The sequence below is a fragment of the Mastigoproctus giganteus genome, chromosome 11, assembly GCF_048544385.1.
Source record: "Mastigoproctus giganteus isolate SK-2022 chromosome 11, ASM4854438v1, whole genome shotgun sequence".
NCBI lineage: Eukaryota > Metazoa > Arthropoda > Arachnida > Uropygi > Thelyphonidae > Mastigoproctus > Mastigoproctus giganteus.
This window is the reverse complement of record NC_143585.1, coordinates 81,599,033-81,616,972: the sequence shown is the minus strand read 5'-3', so window position 1 is coordinate 81,616,972 and position 17,940 is coordinate 81,599,033. Positions and strand designations below refer to the sequence as shown.

General features: G+C 37.4%; 1 protein-coding gene across 3 annotated transcripts in view; it reads right to left on the bottom strand.

Moving 5' to 3' along the window:
• Positions 1-17,940, bottom strand: part of LOC150078191 (voltage-dependent calcium channel subunit alpha-2/delta-2-like) — a 663,667-nt gene that overhangs the window by 168,518 nt on the left and 477,209 nt on the right. For all 3 annotated transcript variants that reach the window (XM_090384688.1, XM_090384689.1, XM_090384690.1), the window contains one exon: positions 13,228-13,302. In XM_090384688.1, the coding sequence (XP_090240814.1) occupies positions 13,228-13,302 (75 nt within the window). The remainder of the gene's footprint in view (positions 1-13,227; positions 13,303-17,940) is intronic.

Genomic DNA, 17,940 nt, shown 5'->3' with positions numbered 1-17,940 from the left:
TGCCTCCTTTAATACAATTGGATAGGTCCCATCCACTCCAGGTGCCTTCCTTATGTTTAAATTCACCAATTTCTCCTCCACTTTGCTCTCAGTTATTACAAAATCACTTAGATCCCTGTTAGAGTTTGATAAATTTCTGGTATTCCCCTCCTTGAATAACTCCTAATGTGTGAATGCAGATGCAAAATACTCATTTAGTTTATCAGCTACCTGAGAATGATCATCAATAATCAACAAATCTATGTTAAGTGGTCCAATCTGATTGATCCCTTTCCTTTTAGAGGTTCACATAAGTAAAGAACTCTTTGCTGTTCTTCTTTGCATTCTTTGTCAAAGATTTCTCGTAATCTGCCTTTGCCTGCCTAACCTCCTTTGTGACTTGATTACAGACTATTTTATATGTGCCATCGACTTCTGGGTGACCTGATAATTTATATGCATCCCATACATTTTTTTTATCTTCCACGAGCCTCATTAATTCATCTGACATCCATTTAGGCCTAAACCCTGATAAGTGCCTGAAGGCTGGCTTCCCATTTAGAATTCAACGTTGGTAACACCATCAGTTCATCCCACTGTATAGAATTTAAAAACAGTCTGAGACCCCTGTAGTCTCCTTAATGAAAACAAAAGCCCTTCCCTTTACCCCTGATGGTAATTATATCTTTAAGTAAATCCTACAACAGTACACTGTGATCACTGCCACCCAGTGGTTCCTTTATCTGCAAATTCTTAATGCACGAATAATCACTGCTGATAACGAGATCAAGAGTATTACTCCATCTGGTTGCCTCGCGAACATGTTGCTGTAGAAAACATGTAATCCAATAAAGATAGGCAGTGTAGGAAGGGAGGGGCGGTTATGCTGTCATTGAAGAAACACATAAAATCTAAGGAATTGCATCAGTTGACATGGGTGGACAGTGCAGTGTTGAATCAGTTTGGTGCGACATAAGCACTGGGAAAACCAAGTTGAGAATAGGAGTGTGTTATAGGGCTAATGACTCTGGTGAGTACAACGAACAACTGTACATAGAAATAGTGGGCCAGTAAATGCAGTGGGCCAGCACCCACAAGGTGATCTAACTGAGGTGTATAAGGCCTTCAATAGTTGAAGCAATTGTCTTATAATGGGGATTTCAACTTCCCAGATATAGACTGGAACTTGTGGGTTGGTGACTTACACACTAGGAGGACTTTGGTGGATTTATTGGATGATTGTTTTCTACAGCAGCATGTTTGAGATGCAGCCAGAGGGAGTATTTCTCTTAATCTGATTATCAGCAGTGATTATTTATGTGTTAAGAATCTGCGGATAAAGGACCACTAGGTGGCAGTGATCACAGTGCACTGATGTGGGATTTACTTAAAGATATAACAACCATCAGGGATAAAGGGAAGGGTTTTTTGCTGTTACCAAGAGCAAATTCTAAATGGGACAGGAGATGTATCTACAATTCACAAATGAGGAATAAAGGATGACACAAGTAATTACAGACCTGTCAGTTTGACTTCTGTTCCAGGGAAAATAATGGAGTCACTGGTTAAAGAAGCAAAGCAGGATCATGTAGGCTAGACTACAGTAATAGTTCAGAAACAGCATGGGTTTGTTAAGGGGAGGTCTTGTCTGGCTAATTTGATTGGATACTATGATGTGGTCACAGAGTAACTCAATGCAAAAAATAATTTTGATATCATATACTTGGATTTTAGGAAAGCTTTTGACACTCTTGCACATAGAAGACTACTGTACAATTTGGAGAAGTATGGCATTAAGGGCAAGTTACTACAATGGATAAAAGGATGGTAGAGTAGGAGAAGACAGTGAGTGGTAATCAATAGACTCTGCCCTTCGTGGACTAATGTTATTAGTGGAGTTCCCCCGGGGGTAGGTGGTGGGCCTATTGTTGTTTTCTGTATTTATCAATGATATTGATGAAGGTATGTTAGGCTTAATATCCAAGTTTGCAGGTGATAGGAAGGTTTGCAGGGTTGTTGATGACAGTACACTACTGCAACAGGATCTGGAAAAGTTGAGCAGATGCCTGAGAGGTTGCAACTGAAGTTTAACATCGACAACTGTAAAGTACTGCATATGTTTTGCAGTAACCCCAGATTGCAGTAATGTACTAAGTTGGTGGTACTATACTCAGGGTAGTGGAGAATAAAAAGGACCTGAGGATAATTGTGCAGTCAGATATAAAGTTTTCTGAGCATTGCAAACAAGCTACAAGAGTTGCCCATGGTGTCTTATCAATGATATACAGGAATTTTGCTAGCAGGGATAAGGATCTGATTGTCCACTTGTTTAAGGCCACACCTTGAGTACTGCACATAGGTCTGGATGTCTCATTTTAGAAAGGATGTAGAGCTGGTGGAACAAGTACAGAGAAGACCAATGAGGTTGCTGTTACCAAGAGAGGCTTAATTTCTGCAAATTGCAGTGTCTGGAAACGAGGCACCCACAAGGTGATCTAACTGAGGTGTATAAGGCCTTCAATGGTTGAAGCAAGCTTAATGCTGATGGGATTCTCCTACTTGCTCAGATAACTCACCTGATGGAACATAAATTCAAACTGAAGAAAGACAATTGTAGAATATTAGTGTGGCAATTTGCCTTTAGCCAGAGGGTCATTGATAGTTGGAACAAACTTCCAACTGTTGTAGTGATGGTCAACAACTTAAATAACTTGAATACAGAACTAGACAAACGTTTGACGTGAATGGATGGATTAAATGGAAAGGTTTTTTTTTTTTTTTTTTTTTGGCTGATGCTATATAATCTTGCTTTCTTCCATCATATGCCTCTACTAATGGAAATTATAAAATTATTTACATCTATCATGTGCTGTACATATGATCTGATTATCAGTAGTGATTCTTCATGATATAGTGTACTGTGCTTCTGCAGGGATCGAATACAATTAAATAGAAAGAGTGCAAGAATATTTCCCGTTGCTATTGAAAGTATTATGATGGTCGGAAAACTGCAAGTTTGTGTGAGACACAGAATAACAGCATTAGAATTAGTAGAAGCATATGATGCAAAAAGGAAATCATGCAGCATCAGCCAAAAAAAAAAAAAAAATTCCAGAAAATACTCTGCATTTCACTGATCCATTCCCTCCAAAAGTGTGTCCACATGTTACTTGAATTTATGTAAGCTATTAACTCTCACAATGGCACCTGGAAGTTTGTTCCAGCAATCAACTATCTGCTGGATAAAGGCAAATTTCCATACATCTATTTCCGTACTACAACCATCTTTCCTCATTTTGAATTTATGTTCCCTCAAGTGAGTAATCTGAGTAAGAGGAAGAATCTTCATAGTATTGAGCTTGCTCAACCCATTCAAGGTCTTATACACCACAATCAGATCACGTCACAGGTGCCTAGTATTATCCAGATGCTGCAATTTGTAGAACTTGAGCCTTTCTTGGTAAGAAGACCCCTTCATTTGCCTCAACAATCTTGCTTCCCTTCTCTGTACAAGCTCAAGCAACTATACATTCTTTCCAAAATGAGACCTCCCAACTTGTATGCAGTAATCAAGGTGTGGCCTGACCATTTCCTCATACAAAGGGATAGTCACCTCCTTTTCTGTACTAGCAAAATTCCTATATATCATTGACAATACCCCATGACCTGCTCTGGCAGCCTGTTTGCACTGCTCAGAAAATTTCATATCTGACTGCACAATTACCCCGAGGCCTTTTCATTCTCCACTAATATGAGTGTAGCACCACTACCCATATGCAGTACTTCGCATTTGTCAAGTTAAATTTCAGTTGCCACTTCTCAGCCCATCTGCCAAACTTTTCTAGATCCTGTTGGAGTAGCATACTGTCATTAACAACTCTGCCAACATGTTGGGTATCCACGTGTGGGACAAGACTTTGCGGCTCCAGAGACCGCTAAGTGTTTAATTATATTTAGCTGTTTTATTGACTTAATTGTTATATTAAATTATTTTCTATAAGTAGCTTATAGTCCTAGTCAAGCTCCTTGGTTTATTTTGAATTTAGATATGATTTTGAAAGTTAATACTTAGTGTCCGTAGATTTACAGTTTGAAACTTTCTGCCATTGTTGTACGATACGGAATAGCATAATGTATATCCCGAACTAGATAGCGTAAGGTTTAATGTAAAACTAGATAGCGAAACAAGTCGCACTGTATTAGAAATCTGTTATCTTAGTATAGTATAGTATTATCAATTAATCAGTAAAATTTATTAATCCTTTTAAATTTCATTGTTAATTAAATTGTACTTAAACAGAATCATGACCGAGACTTGAGCAGCAAAGCAATGCTCACATCAGCCAGAGTGCTGTGGCTCAGGGGAGAACCGAAGGGCATGATTCTCCAATGCATCACAATTTAAAAAAATGAGTGAAATATGAAATGTTTGCGGACCTGTCTAGAACAGGGCATGATCTAGCCAAGGAGGATGTCTTTGTGTGTCCAAGGTGCAGAGACTGTGAGGAAATTAGGTGCCAAATCAACGTTCTGATGGTCATCTATAAGAGTTTGAGGTGTAGGGTAGATGCCCTCAAGGAAATAATAAGATGGGCTCATCAAGCTCTCAGCTCCTAACTCAATGCCAGAGCTTACTGCTGTGCATCGGGCAACGTAGTGGCAAACTCCAAGGCAGAATATTCAGGTCCCACAGGAACTAGTTATTGCTGGTGACTCTATTGTCAGGGAGATGGGGAATATATTATGCAAAAAGGATAGGTGGAACAGGACCAGGGTATGTCTGCCAGGGGGAAAAATTGATGCCGTTGTAGAGCAGATATCATCTTTCAAGGGCACAAAATGTGATATTGTCGTAAAAGTTGCCACTAACGACCTTAAGAGTAAGAGATCTGCAAAGTTTAATTAACAAGTACAGGTTCAATGTTGAAAAAAAGTTGCAGGGTTGAATTTGAAAGTGTCTGCAATTCTGCCCAGACACAATAGAGGGAGTATATGATGAGAGCCTTGTCAATCAATTCAGCCCTGGAGAGATTGTGCAAGGCTCATGGGATAAAATTTTTTTTTTGTTGTTGTCTGTGCTTGTAAACAGGAGAGACTACTTCTACAGAGATGGGATACACTTAAATAGAAAGGGTGCAACAATATTTGCCAATGCTATCGAGGCAGTGGTATGTGGATCGGAAAACTGCTAGCTTGGGGTGATTCCCATACTAAAAGACTAACATTAGCCACTGGCAGAGGCAAAAGCGATTCTTGCACTGCTTCTATTGTAATAAGCATCAGCCTAGAGAGCAAGTTGCTAGGGATTTCAAGAACTGCTGGGAGTCATCATGGAACAAGTAAATACATGGGCTGTGTCAGGGTAACCAAGAGTAAGAATACAGGTGCATGTATACTTGCATGTACACCAATGCTAGAAGTATAGTAAATAAATTTGATGAATTTGAAGTGCTTATCAAGGCATCAAAGCCACATACTGCTTTTACATCAGACATATTTGACACAAATATAAGAAGTGCAGTGCAGTGCAGCACTGGAATTTGGGGAGTACAATGTGTACAGAAAGGATAGACATGGTAGGAAGGGAGAAGGGGTCATGCGGTTAGTTAAGAAACATAAAATCTAAGGAAGTGCAACCAGCTGACTTGAGCGTACATTGCAATGTTGAGTCAGTTTGGTGTGACATAAACACTGGGAAAGGGAAAATGAGAATAAAACTGTGTTATAGGCCTAATGGCTCTGATGAGTACAATGGGCAATTGTGCAGAGAAATAGAGTGGGCCAGTAAATCAGAATGTCTTGTAATGGGGGATTTTAACTTTCCAGATATTAAACTGGAACTTGTGGATTGGTCATTCGCACGCTAACAAGACTTTTGTGGATTTATTGGAGGATTCTTTTCTACGGCAACATGTTTGAGGGGCAACCAGATAGCATAATACTCATGATCTGATTATCAATAGTGATGACTCATGCAACAGGAATTTGCAGATAATGGAAACACTAGGTAACAGCAATCACAGTATACTGATGTGGGATATACTTAAAGATGTAACTACCATCGAGAGTAAAGGGAAGGGTTTTTGTTTTCGTAAAGGTGACTACAGTGGGATCCACTGATGATGTTAAAAACTGAATTCTAAATGGGAGGCATTCGGGGAATTAATCTTGAAAGCTACTAGGATATTCGTATCAACTAAGAAATACTTAGGCCTAAATGGATGTCAGATGAACTAATGAGGCTGGTGGAAGAGAAGAAAAATGCGTGGGATGTATATAAATTAGCACATGACACAGAAGCCTATGGTTGATATAAGCTAGTCTGTAATCAAGTCCCAAAGGAAGTTAGGCAAGTGAAGGCTAATTACAAGAAATTCTTGGCAAAGGGTTCAAAGAAAAACAACAAAGACTTCTTTCTTATGTAAACTCTAGAAGGAAGGGGATGAATCAGATTGGTCCACTTGACGTTGGTGGTTTGACTGTTGATGATCCTGCTCAGATAGCTGACAAACTGAATGAGTATTTTGCATCTACATTCATACATGAGGAATTCTGTAAGGAAGGGGAGGACAGAAGATTACTAAATTCTAACAGGGAGATAAATGATTTTGTAATAAGGGAGAGCAACGTGCAGGAGAAATTTTTGAAGTTAAACACAAAAAGGGCCATCTAGGGCAGATTCCATCTGCCCTAGATGCCCTTTATGAGAGCATTTTTAGAGTCAGGGGAGGTCCCCATGGACTGGAGATGTGCAAATGTATCTCCAATTCACAAAGGTTCAAAGGGTGATGCAAACAATTATAGACCTGTTAGTTTGATTTTTGTTACTGGGAAAATCATGGAGTCACTGGTTAAAGAAGTGATGCAGGATCACCTAAACAAGAATGGAGTTATAGTTGAGACACAGCATGGGTTTGTTAAGGGCAGTTTCTTGTCAGACCAATTTGACTAGATACTATGATGTGGTCACCAAGGAACTGGATGCAAAAAATTGTCATATATCATATCCTTGGATTTCAGGAAAGCTTTTGATACTGTTGCACATGGAAGATTGCTGTACAAATTGGAGTAGTATTGGAAAAGACTGCAGAAGACTGATGTACAAATTGGAGCACTAAGGGAAAGTTTCTGCAACAGATAAAGTGATGGTTGAGTGGGAGACGGCAGAGAATGGTAATAAACGGACACTGCTCTACGTGGACTAATGTTATTAGTGGAGTCTCCCAGGGTTCGGTGCTGGGCCCATTTTTGTTTTGTGTATTTATTAATGATATCGATGAAGGTATATCAGGCTTAATGTCCAAGTTTGCAGATGATACAAACGTTCCGGGTTGTTAATGATAGTAAAGACAGTATGCTACTGCAACAGGATCTAGAAAAGTTAGGTAGATGGGCTGAGAAGTGGCAACTGAAGTTTAATATTGAGAAACGCAAAGTACTGCATATGGGTAGCAGTAACCCAAGAGAAACGTACCGACTGTGTTGTTCTACACTCAGGGACGTGGAGAATGAGAAAGACCAAGGGGTAATTGTGCAGTCGGATATAAAGTTCTCTGACCAGTGTAGATGGGCTGCCAGAACAAGTCATGGAGTTTTGTTAATGATATATAGGAATTTTGCTATTAGAGACAAGGAGGAAATTATACCTTTGTATAATGCAATGGTCAGGCCACACCTTGAGTACTGTGTACAGGTCTGGAGGCCTCATTTTAGGAAGGATGTAGAGTTGCTAGAACAAATACAAGTTTTTTTTTTTTTTTTTTTTTTGGTAGTTGTTGGCGTATCGGCTTCTGTGGCCATAATGCACCTCCCAAGGTTTTTGCAGTACTTTGATCCACGCCCGAGGCGGGATTCGAACCCGCGACCTTTGGGTTGCCAGGCAGGCACTTCACCCACCTGGCTAGCCTGGTCGGCACAAATACAAGTATAACAATAAGACTGTTAAGAGGAACAAAGGGGTTCTCCTACCAGGAGAGGCTTAAGTTCTGCAAGTTGCAGCATCTGAAGCTTAGGCACCTGCTAGGTGAGCTAATTGAGGTGTACAAGGCCTTGAATGGTTTGAGCAGGCTCAATGCTGATGGGATACTTCCACTTGCTGAGATTAAGAACCAGAGGGAGCATAGATTCAAATTGTGGAAAGACTGTTGTAGAATAGATGAGCGGAAGTTTGCATTTAGCCAGCGGGTAGTTGATTGCTGGAACAGACTTCCATCTGTTGTTGTGTAAGTTGATAGCTTAAATAAATTTAAGGCTGAACTAGACAACATTTGGAGTGACCAGATGGGTGAAATGGGAAGGTTTTTATTTATTTATTTATTTTTATGTGCTGATGCTATTTAAGCTTGTTTTCTTGCATCATATGTCTCAACTAATGCTAATTACTAATGCTAACTTCGACATGAAGCCTGATATACCTTCATCAATGTTGCTTTGTATATTTATCATGTAAATAAATATACAAAAGACAATGGGCCCAATACCGAATCCTCGGGGAATTCTACTAATAACACTGGTACACATGTTCATTGATCACCACTCTCTGTCATCTCCCCCTCAACCATCCTTTTATCAATTGTATCAACTTGCCGTTAATGCCATACTGCTCCAATTTTACTGTAGTCTTCCATGTGCTATAGTAACAAAAGCAATAGATTAACAATAGGCGCAGGCAGAAGTGAAAGTGATTCTTGCACTGCTTCAGAGTCCTGGAAAGAAAGGTACCAGGCATTCCAAGGCCATGCATTTCCTTGTTCCCTGATGTGTGGGAACAAGGAACTATATGTGCTATGTTGGGGTAACCAAGAGTAAGAACAGGTACATGTATACTTGCACATACAACAATGTTAGGAGCATAGTAAATAAATTTGATGAATCCGAAGTGCTAGTCAAGTCATCAAATGCAGACATTGTGGAGATATCAGAGATGTTGTGTTACTCAGATATAGGTAATGCAAAATTTGAATGTGGGAAGTACAATGTATACAGAAAAAACAGAGAGCACAGGAGGTAGGGAGGGGTTATGTTCTTAGTTCAGAAGCACAAAATCTAAAGCAGTGCATTCAGTTGACATGGGTGGCCAGTGCAATGTTATCATTAGCAGTGGCAAATGATGCAAGCTGACCGGGCTAGCGGGTGGGTAAAGTGCCTGCCTGGCAACCCAAAGGTCGCGGGTTCGAATCCCGCCTCTGGCTTGGATCAGAGTAGAAAATGCAAAAACTTTGGGAAGTGCATTATGGCCACAGAAGCCGATGCACCAACAACTAACAAAAAAAAAAAAAGTTTGTTCCAGCAATCAATGACCTGCGTTGAGTTAGTTTGGTGTGATATAAAAAGTGGGAAAACAAAAAAAGGAGAGTATGTGTTATAGGCTGAATGACTGTGATGAGTACAGTGAACAACTGTACACAGAGAAATAGAGTGGGCCAGTAAATCAGAATGTCTTATAAGGGGATATTTTAACTTTCTAGATATTAACTTGAACTTGTGGGTTCTTCATTCACACACTAGCAAGTGTTTTATGGATTTATTGGATAACTGTTTTCTATAGCAGAATGTTAGAGGAGTATCAAGAGAGAACAATACCCTTGATCTGATTATTAGCAGTGTTTCTTCCCACATTAAGAATCTGCAGATAAAAGAACCACTAGGCGGCAGTGATCACAATGCATTGATGTGGAATTTACTTAAATATGCAACTACTATCAAGGGTAATTTTTTTATTTTTATTTATTTACATAAATACAAAAATACATAACACTCTCTATTTACAATCATTTTCTTACACAGGTTCTCTATTTTGTACCTGTGTAAGAAACCCCAGCAGAAAGTGGAGCTTTCTCTTACAAAATTGTAAAACACAACAAAACTCTCAAGACTCAAGTAAAAGAAATGCATGTATGCACACTCACTGACATTTGTGTATTCGTGTATGTATGTGGCTAAAGAGAAGGGTTTTTTTCTTTTGTAAAGGAGAGTATAGTGGTCTCAGACAGTTTAAATTATATACAGTGGGACCAATGACAAATTCCAAATGGGAATCATTCAGGAAAATAATCATAGATGCTACTAGGCTTTTCACACTAACTAAGAAATATTGATCAAGGCTTAGGCCTAAATGGATGGCAGATGAACTACTGAGACGTGGCAGAGAAAAAAAAAACACCTGAGATACATATATATTATTCAGGTGATACAGAAGCCTATGATAGATATAAACTAGTCTGCTATCAAGTTACAAAGGAGGTTAAGCAAGCCAGGGCAGAACATGGGAAGTCTCTGGGAAATAATGCCAAGAAAAGTCGCAAAGACTTCTTTACTTATATTAACAGAAGAAGGAAGGAAGAAAGGGGTAGAAAGTAATGCATATCCCCCTCCCTAAAGAATTCCTCCATGTGTGAATGTAGTTATTAGCAGGCTGAACAGGTATTTTACATCTATATTCACACGAGGAATTCTTTAGGGAGAGGAATGCCAGAAGTTTATAAAACTCTAACAGAGAGAGCTGAATGATTTTGTATTAACTGAGAAGAAAGTGAAAGAGAACTTGAAGTTAAACATAATAAAGGTGCCTGTGGTGGATGGAAACTATCAAATTATATTAAAGAAAACAGCAAAGGAAGTAAGAAAACCCTTAGCCATAATTATGAGAGCATCTTTGGATTCTGTGGAGGTCCCTGTCGTCTGGAAATGTGCAAATGTGTCCCCAATTCACAAAGGAGGATCAAAGGGGTGATATGAATAATTACAGTCCTGTTAGCTTAACTTCTATTAACTGCTGTTGTAATGCAGTACCATCTAGACAAGAGTGCAGTTATACTTCAGTAACAGCATGGAATTGTTAAGGGGAGTTCTTTTCTGACCAATCTGATGGGATACTATGCAGTTACATTCTAATTTATTGCCACTATATTTCTCTATATACAGTTGTGCATTGCACTCATCACAGTCATTCAGCCTATAACACAATCCTGCTCTCATTTTTGTTTTCCCAGTGCTTACATCACCAAACTGACTCAACATTGCACTGGCCACCCATTCATCTGAATGCATTGCCTTGACAAATGAACTTTATGATAGCAAAAAAAAATTTGATATCATATACTTGGATTTCAGGAAAGCTTTTGATAATGTTCCATATAAAAGACTGTTGTACAAATCGGAGCAGTGTTGCACTATGGGAAAGTTACTGCTATGGATAAAGGGATGGTTGAGTAGGAGACGATAGAGAGTGGCTATCAACGGAGTCCCACAGAGTTCAGTGCTGGGCACATTGTTTTCGGTATTTATTAATGATACAATGCCACACTGCTCCAAAAATTGGAGCAGTGTGGCACAGGAGGCAAATCGCTGCTATGGATAAAGGGATGGTTGAGTTGGAGAAGACAGAGTAGTAGTCAATGGATACTGCTCTTCATGGACTAAAAGGACCTGGGGGAATTGTGAGGTAGATATGAAGTTTTCTGAGCAATGCAGATGGTCTGCAAAAGTAGCTCATGGTGTCTTGTCAATGATATACAGGAATTTTTCTAGCAGGGATAAGGAGGTGATTATCTCCTTGTATAAGGCAATGGTCAGGCTAAACCTTGAGTACTGTATACCGGTCTGGAGGCCTCATTTTAAGAAGGATATAGAGCTGCTGGAATGAGTACAGAGAAGAGCAACAAGATTAGTGAATGGAACAAAAGGTTGCTCTTATGAAGAAAGGCTTAAGTTTTACAAATTACAGTGTCTGGAGACTAGGCACCAGTGAGGTGATCTGATTGAGGTGTATAAAGTCTTAAACAGTTTGAGCATGCTCAATGCTGATGGGATTCTTCATTTTGCTGAGAATAATTGCTTGAGACGGCATAAATTCAAATTGAGGAAAGACAGTTGTAGGATAGATGTGTGGAAGTTTGCCTTAGCCAGCAGGTAGTTGATTGCCGGAACAAACTTGCATCTGTTGTTGTAGAAGTTGATAGCTTAAATACATTCAAGGCAAAACTAGACAAATAAACATTTGGAGTGAATGGATGGGTGAAATGAGAAGGTTTTTTTTTTTTTTTGGCTATGCTATATAAGCTTGCTTTCTTGCATCATGTGCCTTCTAATGCTAATGATAATAATGAGGTAAAACAAAAGAGTGATGAGGGTATATTGGTCTTAATGTCTAAGTTTGCAGTTGGTAAAAAGGTTGGCTAAGTGGTTAATGACAATACTGAATGTATGCTACTGCAACAAGATCTAGAAAATTCAGGCAGATATGCTGAGAAATGGCAACCGAAGTTTCAACATTGACAAATGCAAGAAACTGCATATGAGTAGCAGTAATCCCAGAGTAACGTACTGACTTTTGTACTACACTCAGGTAGTGGGAAGTGAAAAGGACCTGGGGTAATTATGTAGTTTTATATGAAGTTCTCTGAGCAGTGTAGGCATGCTGCCAGGAGAGCTCATGGGGTTTTGTCAATGATATACAGGAATTCTGATAGCAGGGATAAGGAGGTGATTATCCCATTGTATAAGTCAATGGTTGAGCCACATCTTGACTACTGTAGGTGGGCTCAGTTTAGGAAGGCTGTAGAGCTGCTGGAACAGGTACAAAGAAGGGAACAAAGGGTTGCTCTTACTAAGAAAGGCTTCAGTTCTGCAAACTGTAGCTTCTGGAGACCAGGGACCTGTGAGATGATCTGATTGAGGTATTTAAGGCTTTAAATGGCTTGAGCAAACTCAGATGGGTTTCTCTCTCTTGCTCACATTATGCACGTGACTGGGGCATAAATCCAAATGAGGAAGGATGGTGGGTTGCAGAATACATATGAGGAAGTTTGCCTTCAGCTAATTCTGGGAACAAGGTTGCATCGGTTGTTGTGGAATTGGTAGTCTGAATAAATTCAAGGAAGAACTAGGCAAACTATTGGAGGGTAGGTGAAATGTTTTTTTTGGCTGATGCTGGAATACTAAAATTACTGACATTTATACTTTCCTGAGCATGCACCAATTATTATATTAATTTATATGCACCAATTATTATATTATATTTTATTTTTTTGAAATGAATAATTAGGAAAAGAAAATTAAACTTTTATTATTATTCAGACTGGTTATACTTTGGCATTAAGGGAAGTATATGCAAAAGAACTAAGTTATAGTATCCTAATTTAATAAAATGTAGTTTAACATGTCTATACTTGTACAAATGAGACTAATTCAAACTTTACAGTTGAGGTTTTTATTACATTAAAAAAAAAATTTTTTTTTTTAACTTACCATTTGAAAGTGGTTTGGTTGATTGGAAGAAATTATGAAGCCACCATCATCCACAAGGTAGCAGACCACTTCATCCTCAATAAAAACAAGAAATATTTATTATTGTAATCTCCTTTATCAAAATAAGAAATAAATAAAGCATTAAACAATGATATATTCTCTCTCTTTCATTCTGTACATGAACGTATACTTGCCCACACATACATTATCAAACAACTGCTTCAAATTTTTAATAAACTTAATAACAATTACTGAAGTAACTAAATTGTAGCAAAGTTATTCAATTAAAGTCAACAACAAGCAGATATAATCTAATATATTCTAGTTTAATGCTTCAAATAAATATTTTTTTTTTACTATCCTTTATATATTTAATGAGAGAAACCATCCAAGAATTTTTTGTTCACTGTAAAAAAAGTTTGTATGTGGGTATGGCAATTAAAAAATAAACAAGATTCAAGCATATTATTTCATAAGTACCTTTGATTTCAATGCTATATATGAAGTTGACCTTTAAAAATAGCTTCAACAGAATAGTGTAGAGCAATACTTGTAAATTAGAAGAATTAGTTGTAGAATTCTACAGAATTTTTTCTAAAAGGTAGACTAGCTTAACATGAAGGCTTTTATTTTTATGTTAAATCTATTTTTCAGGGATTAATGAAAGATATCCTAAGATGAAATAAACAGGCTAATTGCTTATTTATAACAGATAACTTAAAAATTAAAAAAGGATCTTGATTCTGTATAAAAAGTTCTAAATACCAAATATCAACTGATTAAGATCACAAATATTATAGAGAAAAATCTCACATTTCTTTAGAATGCCAGTAAGATCAATCCAGCTTAATATGGTAAAAATTAAAAAAAAAAAAAAAATCAGAAGAAATAATTGGACAAGCAAAATGCGCATATATGAGGTGCGATCACAAGGTTTGAGGATTGAACTAAGATAGCTCTCCTTCAAAATGGTCTCCCTAATGTATTTAAGGCTACACTGATTCCAATGCTTTTGAAAACTTCTAGCTAGAAACAATCCAGAGAGGCTTCTTTTGGAACTGGTAGCAATTCCTGAGCAAAGCCCATGCTCACATCTGGTGAGTATGGGCTTGACAAACCCTGGGTTCTGGGCTGGATATCATCATTCCTCTCTTTCTTGGTTCCCTTCTACTTCTGACACTCTCTCTCTCTCTCTCTCTCTCTCTCTCTCTCTCTCTCTCTCTCTCTCTCTCTCTCTCTATATATATATATATATATATATCAGGATAACACAGGATTTTTTTTTTTTTTTTTTTTGGCTGGTGCAGCATAAGCCTCAGGCTTCCTTGCACCTTATGGCTAGTAATAATAATCTTCTCAGTAAATCTGGGATCTTTCAAGCTTGGGGGGGGGGGAGCTAAACTGGGTAAGTATGGCAGAATGGGAGACCACAATTAAGTGACCACAGTTGAGACCACCATAGGGCTGCTTTGTAGCCCTATGGTGATTGCACACTCCTGGTTTGCTGGTTGACCACGTGGGATAAATTCATAACAAACAATTCCTAATGAGTCAAAAATATCACAAGCATGATTGAGATTGCCTTGCTTCTTCGAGCTTTAGAGAAGACTTACGTTAAGAAGACTGGACTTTTGGTTCTGGGTCATAGCCATACTCCTACGATTTGACAGTAATAATGGAAGAAACAAACATGAGTTAACAGCAGTATGTTGATGAAGATCCTGAGAGAACTCACTACTCTCTGTAATCATCAGTGAGGATGCAAGGTACAAATTTGATAGAAATGTGTCCCATTCCAAAACCTTGTATGAAAATTGATATTTCCCACAAGAGGCAGTAATTTCACTAGTATCTTCATGGATAGTTAAAATGTCAATCACTGTGCATCAGGTCACAACATGAGTGATTGAATAATTAGTTTCCAAAGACCAGGGTCAGCTAGAGCGAGCTGACCTCCTTAAAAATTTGTGAAACATTCAAACATCATCATATGACAACAGAATCTTCCCCAAAAGCTGTTTTTAGAATTATGTGCATTTCTTCTGCACTTTCCTCTAATTTGATAATTCACTGCTCAGGAAATCACTTATTTTAAAATGCAACAAATTACATTAAACACCTTCTATTCAAATTTATTCAGATTGATTGCAGATGAACGGGTGATTCATACTATGTTTAGATGAGTGACCAAACACTTTCTAAGCAAATATCATATATTGTGAATATGTCGAATGAAACAACTAAAGGCACTGACTGAATTAATAAAATAAATACAATTACAAACTATGCACAGTACAACTATCAGTAATTTTAGATATAATCATCACTAACATAAATCACTAAAACCAATAGGTAGTAAAACAGTTATAAATTTTGGCAGTCCCAGTATAAGCATGAAAAATAATATTTCCATGGCAAAAGAAGTGGGAGAGTAATGTTTTGTAACATTTCCACAATTTAACTGTATATAGTCTGAAATGGATTTTGATTTTGCAGAACATATAGGGCCTTCATTGGGGCCTTCCAAATATTTATATTTATTTTTATATAAATGAATTAACAATAAAAAATAGGCTACAAACTCTGAATTAAAGTAAATAATATATGTTAATCTATAGTCCAGCTATTTTGCCACTGTTACTATTGAGCAGTACTTATGGAAAAGTGCCAGTTTTTGAATAATATTTTAATTACTCAAAAAATGGTCAGTACAAAAAAATTGATGTATGTATTTTTTTAAAACTATTTTTTTGAGATCATGTTGTAGGAATAGCACTACTAATATACCAAAATAAAATTTTTTACATAAAATAATGCACTCTGTTTAATGAACTAATTAGTGCAGTGTTTCAAAACATATTGCATTTTTTAATGTTTGCAAAATTACAAACTCTGTAATTTTTGCATACTTAGAGCTAGAGAGCAACTGAATTCACTCTTTGAACTGAAAGAAATATTTAGCATATTCCTTTTATTTGGGAAAGATAACAAACTCTCCAAGTTCAAGATTAACCATTATAAACAGTAGCAGCAGTTGAAGCATTCTTTAACATTCAGAGTGAAATATTCCCAACGGTAGGAAGGAAGAGTGAAAATAAAAGGAAAAATGATCACTTTTTTTCCTTTTGACTTTTTTTCTTTCTAATTGTTCATTAGACAACAAAATGGCATATATTTCAAAATGTTGTGCTAACTAGTTCTATATCTTCATAGAATAAAGTAACTGTGCTAGTGCTGTGGTATAATACTGGCATTCCTGAATATCCGCTGAAAGGTCCAAGCTGTCATTCGCATTCATCATGATTTCCAACCAAAGAGTTGGAAAACACAATGAATGTGAATGACAACTTGGTTGTAGCACCATCCTAACTATATAAAAACTACATCATAAACCTTTCAGGAAATTAATGCATCTCTTTCTATGTCTACAAGTCTACAAGCTCCATCATGCCTGTCTTAATATCTGGCACTGTGAGGCACCAGCCTAGATGTGATGGAAAGATCCTTCTTTCCTTCTTTCATGGTGCAAGTCATCTGCTTCCAGAATCTGCAGAAACCAGATATGTAGTCTCCACTATTCAGCATATCTGATAATCATTATTTCAAAGATAATGATGTACAGCAAAGCCTTATTGTGCACGAAAATAAGTAACTGAGATAATTTCTTACAATAAGAGTAAGTAACAGGTCCTATTATTTGTGAATCCATAGAATTGATGGTATTAATAGGACTATGGATGGTGATCAAATACAGACAACTCCCCAGATCCATGCCCATATTAATGCTTTAATAATTCTGACATTGTACTCTCTCTGTCTACACACACACACAAAATAATGTACTCTGTTTAATGAACTGATTAGTGCACTGTTCCAAAACATATTGCATTATTTAGGTTTCAAAACAAAACATTGCATTACACACACACACACACACACACTATTTAGGCACCTTCAGAATTGCATAGTTACTCTCAGGTTAGCTGTTAGAACTATGAGTTTGATGTGTACTCTACATGTTCTGGCCATATGCTGTGTGGCCAGAACGTAGGGAAAAATGAGATGACTACCATTTTGATTGATGCCCAATCTGCACTGGATGCAACTATGTGCAATATGGTATGGTTAATGATGTGAACAGTATAATGACTGGATCACATGTAGCATCAGATTCTGTTAATTTCTTCTTTTTGTTCATGATTCATAATTATAGTATGAGAGGGCTCCTGCTGGACTGAATGCTGCTCTTCATACTGGCCAGTATGTCATTTTTATACAGTAGTAGAAAAGAAAAGACAGTAAATTATCATGGGTGAAATTTATCACAAAAATTAAAGAGTTACATATTAAATTAGAGAAATTAGAGTTGCTTCCCTTCTTCTGAGACTTTTGGGAGCCACTGTGCTCCTAAGGAAGCATAACAGCAAGGTGGTATGTTTAAATATGTCACTACTATACTTGTAAGGAGAATCAGAAACACGCCAGCTACACACATTTTCTGTACTGGATATATTTCAGGATGTGAATTTCATTCAGATAGTGAAGAAGCTGTTCTCATCTAGAGCTCTGCTGGTTCATTTCATAGCTGTTTGGGTAGACATGGAAGTGTAGTCTCCACTATTTTTATAGTATAGTATATTTTGTAGTATAGTAGGTTATAGTATATTTTGACATTATTTTTTGACAAAAATAATGTTCAAAATATACTATAAC